The sequence below is a fragment of the Mus caroli genome, chromosome 18 (genome assembly GCF_900094665.2).
Source record: "Mus caroli chromosome 18, CAROLI_EIJ_v1.1, whole genome shotgun sequence".
Lineage (NCBI taxonomy): Eukaryota > Metazoa > Chordata > Mammalia > Rodentia > Muridae > Mus > Mus caroli.
The window spans coordinates 8,253,352-8,266,719 of NC_034587.1; the positions used below are offsets into that span (position 1 = coordinate 8,253,352).

The 13,368-nt window shown below is 42.2% G+C and overlaps 1 protein-coding gene across 5 annotated transcripts in view; it reads left to right on the plus strand.

The window, feature by feature from the left end:
- Positions 1-13,368, plus strand: part of Rbbp8 (RB binding protein 8, endonuclease) — a 110,410-nt gene that overhangs the window by 14,673 nt on the left and 82,369 nt on the right. The window contains exons 1-2 of one of the 5 annotated variants that reach the window (XM_021150757.1): positions 5,855-6,213; positions 9,300-9,506. In XM_021150757.1, coding sequence (XP_021006416.1) covers positions 9,398-9,506 — 109 coding nt within the window. In that variant the 5' untranslated portion in view covers positions 5,855-6,213; positions 9,300-9,397. Of the gene's footprint in view, positions 1-5,854; positions 6,214-6,371; positions 6,495-9,299; positions 9,507-13,368 lie in introns of those variants that run through there. The other 4 variants (XM_029472027.1, XM_029472025.1, XM_029472026.1 and 1 more) reach the window with 4 other exon arrangements.

The window sequence follows — 13,368 nt, forward strand, 5'->3', positions numbered from 1 at the left end:
AGGGAGAGGGAGAGGGAGAGGGAGAGGGAGAAGGAAGGAAGGAAGGAAGGAAGGAAGGAAGGAAGGAAGGAAGGAAGGAAGGAAGGAAGAGAGGGGCAGGGAGGGAGAGAAAAAGAAAACTCCCCTTACTTAATCTGAACAAGCTTTTAGCTGGAAATTAAAATACTGAACAGAAAAAGCTTAAATAATACATGAGGGTTTGGAAGACAGCAAAGGAAATACAAGGAGCCAAACAAAGGCGACTCGAAAGATTAACCAATGCCTCCCATGAGGTTTAAAACCCTATAATTTTACTGTCCTTACTGTAATCTGACATGTGATTTTCCTCCACATTACTCAGTTATCTAGCTGTGGGAATTAAGCATACACGGTAGAATCAAGAATTTTATTTTTAAAATGGTTAGAACTACATGATTTGAAAGCTACGTGAGTCCCTAAATTCTAAAAATCCTGTAGCTGTATTGCAGGATAAAACACAAGAAATTTAAACTGATTAAATACGCACAACAAAGGATTTACCATTTTAACTATTTTATCACAGAGCTTTTAAACTGAGCATCGAATACAGCAAGTAACTCATTGAAGTATTCTGAGACAGTGCATTCACAGTCCTGACACAGCTCTATGTGTGGGTGCTAGAGACCCTAACTTTTGACAGAACCAGCCTTATTCTGCCATCACAGTACAATATACAAATACAGATGTTCCTTATCTTAAAATAGGGCCATGTTCCTACAAATCCAAGATGAATTAAAAATATTTGAAGTTACAATACATTTAACAAGGCTGAGAATGTAGCTCAGTGATAGAACACTTGCAGAGCATGAACACTTACACACACACACACACTCACACTCACTCACCAAAATAAAAATTAACAAGAATAAAGTTGACATCTGAGGTTGGCCACACAGTACCTTGTGTGGCTCTGCCTCCTCTAAGACCAACCAACCGTCTGGGAGCAGCAGCTCCATGGGGACGCCCAGAATTACAACAGAATCCTGTGGAGTTATCACTAGCCTAGGAAAAGATCAAAAGTCAGAATTCTCAAGTTTGGCTTCTAGTGAGCACATATTACTTTCACACCAGAGTAAGGGGAAAAATACATAAATATACAACATTTCTAAACCATAGGTTTTTTAGGGCGGGGGAAGAGCAGTATTATAAAGAGTTCAAAGTAACTGCTTTGTTAAGTATGCTTTCTCAGGAAATATTTGGAACTTCATAATTTATTCCTATGAAGTTCTTTAAATTCTTTCTTGAGGCAAATATCTAGGATTATGTCTCCATTTCCACAATTAAAATGAACATTATAAAATTTCATCTTCCACTAGACATTGAATTACAGGTCAGTCTGTTCAGCAGAATGAGCCTGGACTACATAGTAACCACTGCTTCAAGAACAAATGGAAACAAAAAAAGAAAAGAAAAACATAAGGAAAGATAATCTATGGTTTGTTTTGTTCTTTGTTTTTGTTGAGATAAGGTTTCATTTAGGTAGGTCTGGAATTTAAGGTGTAGCTAAAGCTGGTCTTGAACTCCCGAGGAACACTAGAACTTGAAATCTGTGCCAGCACACCTGACCTAACATTTTCAATGTATCCAAAAGTTTCCATATACAAGAAAAATGGGAGTCAATCAAGGGATGCCCAATTCATTCACCAAACAGAGTCCTGGGGAGATTAAAAGTGAACAGGGAAGCCAGGGTGATGGGGCACATCTTTAATACCAACACTTGAGAGACAGAGGCAGGTGGATCTCTCTGAGTTCAAAGTCAGCCTGGCATACAAAGTGAGTACCAGGACACTTGGAGCCATAGAGTGAGACCCTGTCTCAAAAACCCAAAAAGATAAAAAACAGACCAAAAAAATCCAAAACAAAAACAAAAAACCCAAAACACCAAACCAAGCCAAACAACAACAAAAAAAGTTTAAGAAAGAAAAAAGAAGCTAGACAGCTGGGTTAGCATAAAGAATAAAGAATATTTACTGATCTTACAGAGGACAACCTAGGTTTGGTTCTCAGCACATACATCAAGAGGCCAACAACCACCTGGAACTCCAGTTCTGGAGGATCTGAAGCCCTCTTGTGACCCCCAAGGACACCTGGCATACACACAGTGCATAGAATATTCTCGAAAGCACTCATACATACATACATACATACATACATACATACATACATACATTCTGGTTTGTTTTTTTAAGTGAACAAGTCGTGGTTACTAGCCTGAATAAACTTACATGCCTAAAGGTGAGAAAAGCTAAATAATTAAAGCTGTATATATATAAAATATGTAAGATAGGAAGAACATGGTGCTAGAAAAGGAACTAAGTATCTACTGTGATAAAATAAAAAGACGACTGGCAAAGAGGAATGGGGTTTGGTGAGAGATTCGGAACCAAAGGGACAGCAAGGTCTAGGAGCATCTACAACAGAAGGCTAGTGCAGTTGAGAACAGAAAATGAAGAAGGGCCTTGACACAGTGACAGGAAGCCCTGAAGGGATTTAAGCAGCAAAATGATATTACCAGATTCAAATTCACAGCTGTTGTGCAAAAGTGCTCTGGAAACAAGCATATCTTTAAAGGGAATTTCAATTTACCTCTTATTTTAAAAAAATGTTTTTAAATTTAACTATGTATATTCTGTTGGCCTGGAACCCAGTGATCTGCCTGTCTCTGCCTCTTGAGTGCTGGGATTAAAGGTGTGTGCCACCACACTGTTTAAAGTTTAATTTTGAAGTATTTACTTTTGTTTTTGGAGATTAAGCCTTTACTTCTATTATTCAATTATTTAAAATTACTTCTGTGTCACAGTATTTGACTCAAGAATAGTAATAATAGCTAGCTTTTATTGAGCGTGTATATATTTGAACACTATCTTAACTGGCTTTCAGTGTCAACTAGGAAGGTGTAAATAGGTGAGTGCGTGTGGAATGGAGAATAAACCAGTGGTAGTTTAGGTAAGAGATTGATAGTGCATGCCTGAAAGCTCTCTGCTTTGTAGGCAGTGTACAAACTGAGGACATGACTATGGACATGCTATGGTCAAGGGCAAGGTTTTTATTGTAGATATGAGAGAAAACAGCTACAGGCATCTTAAGAGTCCAGAGCAGAGAGAAGGTGGACTGAACACAGCCAGCAGGCTGGACATGGCCAGAGCTATTTGGGACAAAGGGGAGAACAACAGGAGATAGAGAATAGAGAAAACATAGTGAAGAAAGCAGAAGTAGAGAAAGGGGAGAAGGGAGTGAGAGATTCAAACATGAGCTTTGAAATGTACTAGGTTACTTAAGACACTGAAGGAACCTGGAGTCTAGCATGAGCTTTGATATGTAGTAGGCATCTTGGGTAGCCGTACGTCCCTTCTGCCAGAGGCAAGGGAAATGACTCCTTGTAGAAGAGTAGAACCAGCTTCACTAGTTCCTGAGGAATGCTGGTTTTATCTAACTGCCAGGAATCCTCCTATATCCAGGCTGAGCTAATTTCTGGATATTTGGACTGCCTTTTCCAGTTTGTTGATGTTTCATTTGGACCTGACAGGTAGGAATGTAAGGAATTCAAGGCCAACCTCAGCTACACGGTAAGCTTGAGGCCAACCTAGGTTGCATGTGACCTGTTTCAGCAACAAACAAACAAAGAGATCTGGTAGACTATGGGGTCAATGATGAAGGTAAAGGGATGGACTTAGATGAGTTAATAGGTATGATTGACAGGATTTGATGATAGGTTTGATAGGATATTTAAGGAAAAGTTTTCAAGGATTCTGATTTATATAAATGGGTTACATATAGAGAGGTGTTTTGTTTTCGTTTTGATTAAGGCAGGGCATGGCTATGTAGTCTAGGCTGGTGTTAGGCTTGCAGCAACTGTCCTAGTCCAGGTTCCTGGACGTCCAAAGTCTGGGATCATAGGCGTGTACCACAATAATCATAGCTTCAAAAATATCTTTTTAAAAAGATTTATTTTGTATTTATATGCATGTGTCCCGTGTGAATTTATGTGCATGCAGGTGCACTCATAATTCTGAATCTTGGAACAAATACTGCAGCAGCCCGTTGTGAATTGCCTAATGGGGGTGCTAAGAACCTGGCTCCTCCCTAAGACCATGAAGTGTTCTCTTAATGACTGAGCCATCATCTCTCCAGGATCCTTTCTTTGGAAAACTATTCTTTTTTGTTTTGTTTTCAAGACAGGGTTTCTCTGTGTAGCCCTGGCTGTCCTGGAACTCACTCTGTAAACCAGGCTGGCCTCGAACTCAGAAATCCACCTGCCTCTGCCTCCCAAGTGCTGAGATTAAAGGCATGCGCCACTACCACCAGGCTTAGAAAACTATTCTTAAATATTCGATTCAATGACAAACTGATCATAGGCTCTACCCATCTATACCCAAACTTGTTATTTCTACTAGAAACTATGTAAGTCCTATTATGCCAAATTTTAGTATGTAACTTTGTGATAGAGAGTTTGCTAGAGGAAAAATATAACCCAATTTTCATTAAGTCTTATAAAATGGAGAAGGAGCTGGAAAGATGATTCAGTAATTAAGAACACTGGCCACTCTTGCAGAGGACCAGGTTCTGTTCCCAGTGTCTACATATGGCTCACAACCATCTATTGCTCCAGTTCTAGAGGACCCAATGCCCTCTTCTGGCCTCTGTAGGTACCAGGCATGCATGTGGTACACATACACATGTAGGCAAACACCCATACACAGAAAATAATACTAAAATCCTTAAAATAAACGCAACCAGGAAATTATATAACAGTAATAAACACTAGGCAGCCTCTTAGAGCCTCCAACTTTTGTATGGCTGTGAAAAGATGAATTCCCTGGAATGTGTAATCCCAAAGAGTAAGTAAAGTATTTATCCCTTAAGATCTGAGAGGAGTAGAAAACTGCCTTCTAGGCTGGCCTCAAATTGGCCAGTCTTACCGCTGTTTTTGCCTTCTCAGAGCTGGGACGATAGGCTTGAGTCACCATGTCCAGCACTACTCAACTTTTAAAATCTGTCTCCAGATCTTCTAAGGCACAGAAGTATCACAGAAAATTAGTGGACTGGTTTAACATGAGACTGTGATTCTATTTGCTTCCTTTATAGAACCTGTTGTTTACATTCAAATTGTACTGACTTACAACCTTAAAATAAGCCGCAGAAAATTCTGATTAAAAAAAAAAATTACAGCAGGGCTAGGAATGTGGCTTAGTTGATAGAGTGCTTACCTAGCATGCACAAAGCCCTGGGTTTGATGCCCAGCACTGCCAAAAAATAAAATAAACTGACCTGGTGTGGTGGCTGCCACGCGTCTATGATTATTATGGTATAATACCAGCATTCAGAAGATGGAAGCAGGAGAATCAATTCAAGACCATGCACAGTGAATTTGAAGCCCAAATTCACTCAACGGCCTGTTAACAAATAATTCTATACACTTTTCACATGTTTTACTCCGCACTTGCCAGAAACTCATCATCTAACTTTAGCAGCCTCCTTCTGAGTTGTGGCGTTCCCACCCAAGGCTCCCAGGTGCCCATTACTGAACTGCAGGCAATGGCTATAAAGCTGAAACCGAGGATGAGCCTATCCATCCCATCACATCCTTCCTCTCATCTCTAGGTGTGGTACAGCCCAGGCCTGCCAAGAAACGCGCGGCAGTCAAGAACAGTCCGGACTAACTTTCTCCCAACCCAAGGGAGGGCTCGCGGTTAAGTTCCCAATAGGTGGACTATTTTCCGGGAACTCCACGAAGGCTGCCGATGTCCGCCAGGCTCCTCGGGAAGCTCCTCTCCAAAGCACTTCCCACCCGCCAACTCGCTCGGCCGCGGCCCCGCGGGAAGGGGCGTGGCGCCGCGGAAACTCCGGCGTGACGTCACGAGCCGCCGGCTGCCTCCGGGGCCGGGCGGGGCGAGCAGCCCTCCGGCCTGCCTCCGGGAGGTTCTGGCCGTCCCCTCCGTGGGTTCCGCCGCCAGGAGAAGGAGGGGACGCGGCGAGAGGTAGGCAGTAGCGAGCGGCGGGGCCTCCCCGGCCCGGAAGACATCGCTCTCTTCTTTGAGCTCCCGAGGGCTCTGCTGGGAGGCTCGGAAGCTGTGAGTGAAGGGACGGACTCTCCTTCTTCCTACCCTGCGTGCTGGGTCGGAGCAGCTACTTCCGGTCGGACGCGGCGCTTTCGCAGAGGCTCCGGCGGCCGGGACGCGTGAGGCACCCGCCGAGGTAGGCTGGGCCCGGGCTGGTCCGGAGGACGCCGGCCGGGCTCGTGCTCCACGCCGTGTGCCGGGCTCCGGCGCCCTTCGAGGACGCGCCCCTCAGCGCTGAGCCCGCCCCGCGCATGCGCCCAGTGCGCAGAGCGCGCTTTTCGCAGTGTTAGAAGCGTCTTCCGTCTGACAGGGACAGCGCTGGGGACCCGAGGGGCGTCTGAGGCTGATGGAGACCGGCTTGGAGTGAGGGCCGCGGCGAGTCTGCATTCTGCTTGTGAGAGGGACACTGAATGTCATGTGCGTTTCCCTTGTGTGGGGTGACAGTCTAGTCTTACGGAGCGTCTTCAGCGGGGCTGAGGACACACAGAAAAGAAGCGTCACTAGCCTTTGTGTCCACAGAGTCCTGGGAGACACGATGGGTGTTGTGAGAGAGAAGGGCTCAGTGCGCAGCGAATAACGGTTCAGAGGCAAAAGATTGGCTGCCAAGTGCTGAGCGAGAACACTAGACGGAAAGGATGCTGAGAGCAGAAATGTGCAAACTTGGTATTGATGGTTTTTACTGTTGAACAGTCATGGTGGCTCTCGTAGACGCAAGCGGATCTTTCAGAGTTCAAGGCCAGATTGGTCTCCATAGCGAGTTCTGAGTTCCGGGTCAGCCAGAGCTACATAGTGAGACCTGTTTCAAAACAACAGAAGGGCTGGATTATTTTAACTACGACATTGATGCAGTTTTCCTAAAGGATACTTCGATTACACTGCCAGTTTTAACTGAGCTTTAAGTTTCCCATTAAAGTAATTAAACCTTTAAACTTTTCTTCCTTTTTTTCTGTTTTCTATTTTTTCTTTTGGTGGGGGTTTAGGGGAGTAGAGTGAGGGGCTTTTTCAAGGTTTCTCTGTGTAACCCTAGCTGTCCAGGAACTCGCACCGGAGACCAGGCTGAGCTGGAGCTCAGAGAGTGCGCTATCACTGCCTGGCATACTTTTTTTTTCTTTCTTTCTTACTACAGAGAAGTATAGTTTGGGGTTCAAATCCTAGCCACGAAGTAGCCACACCCTGGCGGTATCACCTTGAGCGGGTCACTTAATCTGTTATAACTGTGCCCAACTCCAAACTGAAGTTAATAATGGACCTTTTTCTAGGCTGTCCTTGTTTCATCTCTCCACCTACACCGGTTTTCGAGCCGATCCCAGAGAACAGTAGTTTATCTTATAATACTCCGTAACAGACAAAGCCTTGGAGATGTTAACTCAGTGGTTCTCACCTAGCATGCCTGGATTCTTTTCCAGGCACCATAAGAAATAATTTTTTAAAAGAAGTTTAAATAGTCTCATCACTATTGCATCCAAGAGGATTAACAATAACTTGGTGTACCCAAGAAAATTAATGAGATTATTTGAAATCTATGCTCAATTTTTGCTGATTCTTTTAAGGATGCCTAACTGCAATTTTTGTAACATTTGGTCAATGTGTGTATTATTTCTGTTGTGCTTCACCAAGAGCCAAGTAGTTGCATACATTCTTTTCTTTAAAAAAATTAACTTTTAGGCTAGAATACAAAGTAATGGGTTTCAGTGTGATATCCTCCTACACGTGTCATTATGCAATGTTACCGGGTTGAATGAATTCTTGCAGGTTTAGAAGTTTCACTTTGTTTTGTTTTTTAGACTTAGTTTTATTTTGTGTGTATGAGTGTTTTGCCTGCATGTATGTCTTTCTAGTGTGTGTGTATGTTTACATATCACATGTGTACCTGGTGCCCATGGAGGCTAGGAGAGGGGGTCAGGTCAGGTCAGAGTCCCTAGAGCTAGAGTAGTAGAAGATTGTGGATGCCAATGCTCTTAAACACTAAGCCACTTTTTAGTTGTTTTGTGTTTGTACAGAGTCTGTGCATCCCAGGCTGGCTTCATACTCCCTGTTTAGCTGGAGAATAGAGGGTGGCCTTAAACTCTGATCCTCCTGCCTCTGCCTACGTGCAAGGATTATAGGCATTCACTACTGGGCTCAGTTTCTGGGTGCTGGGGATGGGACCCAGAGCCTTATGAGTGCCAGATACATGCTTTACCAACTGAGCCACATCTCCAGACTCTTTATGTGTCCTGCTCCTTCTCTGTTCCCTGCTATCTCTCCTGCCTCCTCCCATCATTTTCCTGTGTAGTCTAGGTTGGCCTTTAGCTTGCAGCAGTCTCTCTCAGCCTCCCTAGTGCTGAAATTCAGGCATGAGTCACCATGCCCAACATGTTACTTTTGTAATGGCTAATTAATGGTTTCAGTTAAGAACACATTTTAGGATATGTATTAACTCAGTTGAGTTTCTTAATAGACTGTTGCTTCTTCTTAGGGGCCACATAAGTTTTAAAGTTAATCATTAACTGCTACTGTGAAAGAGTCACTGTGTACCTTTATTCTAATAGCTTTGTACCTCTAAATAGACACTATGTTCTTGGAGCTTGCTGATCCATCTTGCAGGTCTTTCCATCCCTTTTCCTTTCCTTTTTTTTTTCCCCCCTTTCTTTTTAAAGATAGGGTCTTCTTATATAACCCAGATTGACCTTGAACTTGGAATCCTCCTGCCTCTGGAGTGCCAGGATTATACATGTGCCAGCATAGCTGGCTGGCCAGTAAATCTTACCAGAGTAAATGAATTCTGACTATGGATGACTATAAACCTTTCAATATTATTAGAGCCCTTTTTACTTTAGCATAATTTAGGTAATTATTCCTTCTTGAGTGGAAAAATTGAGAACCTGCCTGTAAATTTACCTATATGAAGGCCAAATAACTGAAATCATAGTTTTCTCACTGTTCTCTCTCCTTCCCCCTTCCCCCCACCTCTTTGACACAGGGTCTCTGTGTAGCTCTCACTGGCTTTGAATTCACAGAGATCCCCCTGCCTCCACTTCCCATGTTCTGAGTCTAGAGGAGTGGGTGGTACCCTGCTCTGACCATCATTTTCTTTCCCAGCTTCTGTCAAACTCTGAGTGATTGTAAACATGTAAGGAAAACCTGAGAGTGAAAGCACAGCTGTTCTGTGCTTTCATCCTGATTTCAGATTACGTGAAGGTGAGTGCAAAAAAAGTGACATATTGCAATCTGTCATTTCAGGTATTTCAACAATCCAAAGACAACGTCACACCTATGTAAGGACACAAGAAAGGTCAGGGAAACATCAGCAAATAGAAGTGTGAAGCCTGGTCAGCAAGATGAGCATTTCAGGAAGCAGCTGTGGAAGCCCTAATTCTGCAGATGTATCCAATGACTTCAAGGAACTCTGGACAAAACTGAAAGAGTATCATGATAAGGAAGTACAAGGTACACTCTTTCTTTAAGTACTTACAACTATAATAGTAGAAACTAGGTTTGATTATTTTATATATAGTTTTACATAGAAATAACATTATTTAGGGGCGAATGTCCCAGCTTTAAAGGGCATTTACTATCCTGATGCTTTATGGTTTGTTTATTGATGAATTGTTATATTATAACTACAACTTCTACAGAATATATGGGGGGTTATTGTTTTTAAATTCATGTGTATGTGTGTGAGCCTGCATGAGTATTTATGTACAATGTGTGTTCAGGAGGCCATGTAGGCCAAAAGAGGATATCAAATCCTGTGGAGCCAGAGTAATGGACAGTGAGCCACCATGTGGATACTAGGAGCTGAACTTTGGTTCTCAGTAAGAGTATAAATGCTCTTAGCTGATGAATCATCTCTCCAGCCTCTAGAACATAATTCTCATACAACTTGTCAGTAGTTACTTGTGTAACTCTGCTCTGTGGTGCTAAAAACAATAAAATTTATTGACTGCAGACTTAGATTTCAATTCCAATTTCATCTTCCTGCTGGCTTTGTAATCTTAGCTATTATATAATCTTTTATCTTTTTCCTGTTATTATTTGCAGGATTACCTAGAGCTATAAAAATGCTATTAAAGTAATGTGACAAACTTTTCAGGAGCTGTTTGCTACTAAACATTCGTATATAAAAGTGAATGGCAGTTTACTTTCAAAGTTCCTATAGGTTACCAGAGATAGTCATATAGTCAGTCATACAGTTCAGTGAAATAAGAGCTGTAAATGATTTATATGAAGGACATTGAATGCACAGAAGATTAAATAGTTGTATTTAAAATGAGTATATAAATATTTGTGTTAAAAGATACCTTAGAGACTAGGTATATAGCTCTGTTAACAGAATGATTGCCTGGCTTGTACAAAGCCTTGGGTTTAATTCCCCCAGTACCACATAAGCCAGATGCTATGGCACTCACCTGTAATCTCAGCTCTTGGGAGAGAGACAGGAGGATCAGAAGTTCAAGGTTTTTCTCAGATTTAATGTGTGATAGATTTTCCTCATATATGAGAAATGTTTCCTATTGCAAGTTTGTTTGTTTTTTTGTAGTGATGCTGAGGAAGGAAGTCCAGGCCTCATATATGTTGACTGAGTACTCTCCCACTGAATGACACTCCCAACTTTGTGTATCAGTATTTCTTGATTGGCTACTGCAACCATATGTTTTATTATGGTGCCCCACAGCTTTAACATTATACCATACCATAACATCATTACAATGTGATCCACTTGAATCAGTTATAACGTTTAATTGTGGGGATGGATTGAATCTTTGTGGGGATATATTTCCATGGTAAATTTAGTTTCTTCAAAACCTTATAATAGCCTCAGTAGATTCTGACTATGAGCTTCAAAGTACCTTTGCAAGTCTTAGTGTACGTAGAGATACTTAATCACAAGATATATTTTGAGTGTTTGTTGTGTGACAGAATTTTAATGCATTATATTATGTTTAGGAAGATACCAGGAAGAACCAGTATGTGTTTCCACTTTCTTTCAGACCAGGCTTTCCAGTCGGATATATCTAGGCAATACAGGTAGTAGGAGGGTGAGGAAGATAGCACTTTCTGAGAAGAAAGACTCTAGAAATGGAAAAACTTAGAGATAAAAAGCCTGATTTTTTTTTTTTTTTGAGCTTTCAAGTTGAAATTTATTTATGGAACCATTTCAGCTATTAGACAATCCACCTGAGCTCCAGTCAATAAAGGATGGTTTCCTGGAGGAGATAACTAATAACTATTTAGAATTTGAAATGTGATAGAATGTTTTTATCCCCTGGAGGTCTGGAGGTCACACTTGCCAACCAAAGGGTAATAACTTTTTTTTTTTTTTTTGGATATTTTCTTTATTTGCATTTCAAATGTTACTCCCTTTCCAAACAGCCTCAAAATCCCCATCTTATCTCTCCTCCCCATGCTTCTATGAAGGTGTTCCCCCACTGACCTACCCACTCTGGCTTCCCTACCCTCGAATTCTCCAACACTGGGACATTGAGCCTTCACAGGACCAAGGGCCTCTCCTCCCATTGATGCCCAACAAGGCCATCCTCTGCTACATATGCAGCTGGAGCCATGGGTCCCTCTATGTGTACTCCTTGGTTGGTAGCTCTGGGGAGTCTGGTTGGTTAATATTGTTGCTCTTCCTATGGGGTTGCAAACCCCTTCAGTTCCTCCAGTCCTTTCTCTAACTCCTCCATTGGTAACCCCATGCTCAGTCCAATGGTTGGCTGTGAGCATTGCCTCTGTATTTGTCAGGCTCTAGCCTCTCAGGAGACAGCTATATCAGGCTCCTGTCAGCATGCACTTCTTGGCATCCACAATAGTGTCTGGGCTTGGTGACTGTATATGGGATGGATCCCCAAGTGGGGCAGTCTCTGGATGGCCTTCCCTTCAGTCTCTGCTCCACACTTTGTCTCCATATTTCCTCCCATATTTTCTTCCCCCTTCTAAGAAGGACCAAAGCCCCACACTTTGGTCTTCCTTTTTCTTGAGCTTCATGTGATCTGTAAATTATATTGAGTATCCTGAGCTTTTGGGTAATATCCACTTATCAGTGAGTACATACCATGTGTGTTCTTTGGTGATTGGGTTACCTCACTCAGGATGATATTTTCTAGTTTCATCCATTTGCCCAAGAATTTTATGAATTCATTGCTTTTAATAGCTGAGTGGTACTCCATTGTGTAAATGTACCACATTTTCTGTATCCATTCCTCTGTTGAAGGACATTTGGGTTCTTTCCAGCTTCTGGCTATTATAAATGAGGCTGCTATGAACATAGTGGAGCATGTGTCCTTGTTATATGTTGGAGAATCTTGTGGGTATATGCCAGGAGTGGTATAGCTGGGATCATAGACTATGTCCAATTTTCTGAGGAACTGCCAGACTGATTTCCAGAGTGGTTGTACCAGCTTGCAATCCCACCAGCAATGGAGGAGTGTTCCTCTTTCTCCACATCCTCACCAGCATCTGCTGTCACCTGAATTTTTGATCTTAGCCATTCTACTGGTGTGAGGTAGAATCTCAGGGTGGTTTTGATTTGCATTTCCCTGATGATTAAGGATGTTGAACATTCCTTTAGGTGCTTCTCGGCCATTCAGTATTCCTCAGTTGAGAATTCTTTATTTAGCTCTGTACCCCATTTTTTAAAATAGGGTTATTTGATTATCTAGAGTCTGACTTCTTGAGTTCTCTGTATATATTGGATATTAGCCCTCTATTGGATGTAGGATTGGTAAAGATCTTTTCCCAATCTTTTGATTGCCGTTTTGTCCTATTGACAGTGTCCTTTGTCTTACAGAAGCTTTGCAATTTTATGAGGTCCCATTTGTCAATTCTAGATCTTACAATACAAGCCATTGTTGTTCTGTTCAGGAATTTTTCCCCTGTGCCCATATCTTTGAGGCTCTTTCCCACTTTCTCCTCTATTAGTTTCAGTGTCTCTGGTTTTATATGGAGTTCCTTGATCCACTTGGACTTGAGCTTTGTACAAGGAGCTAAGAATAAATCAATTCGAATTCTTCTTCATGCTGACCTCCAGTTGAGCCGCACCATTTGTTGAAAATGCTGTCTTTTCCCCTGGATGGTTTTAGCTCCCTTGTCAAAGATCAAGTGACCATAGGTGTGTGGGTTTATTTCTGGGTTCTCCAAAGAATTACAGACAGTTGGATGTATTTCCAAGTGGGAAGTGATATGTTAGGTAAGATGAGGTACTGGGAAAGCAGATAGGTTCAGGGGAGCAGTATGGACATGCTAAGAAGATTCTCGCCAGTGGGGTTCAAAACAGGGTTTCTCTGTGTAGCCTTGGCTATTCTGGAAC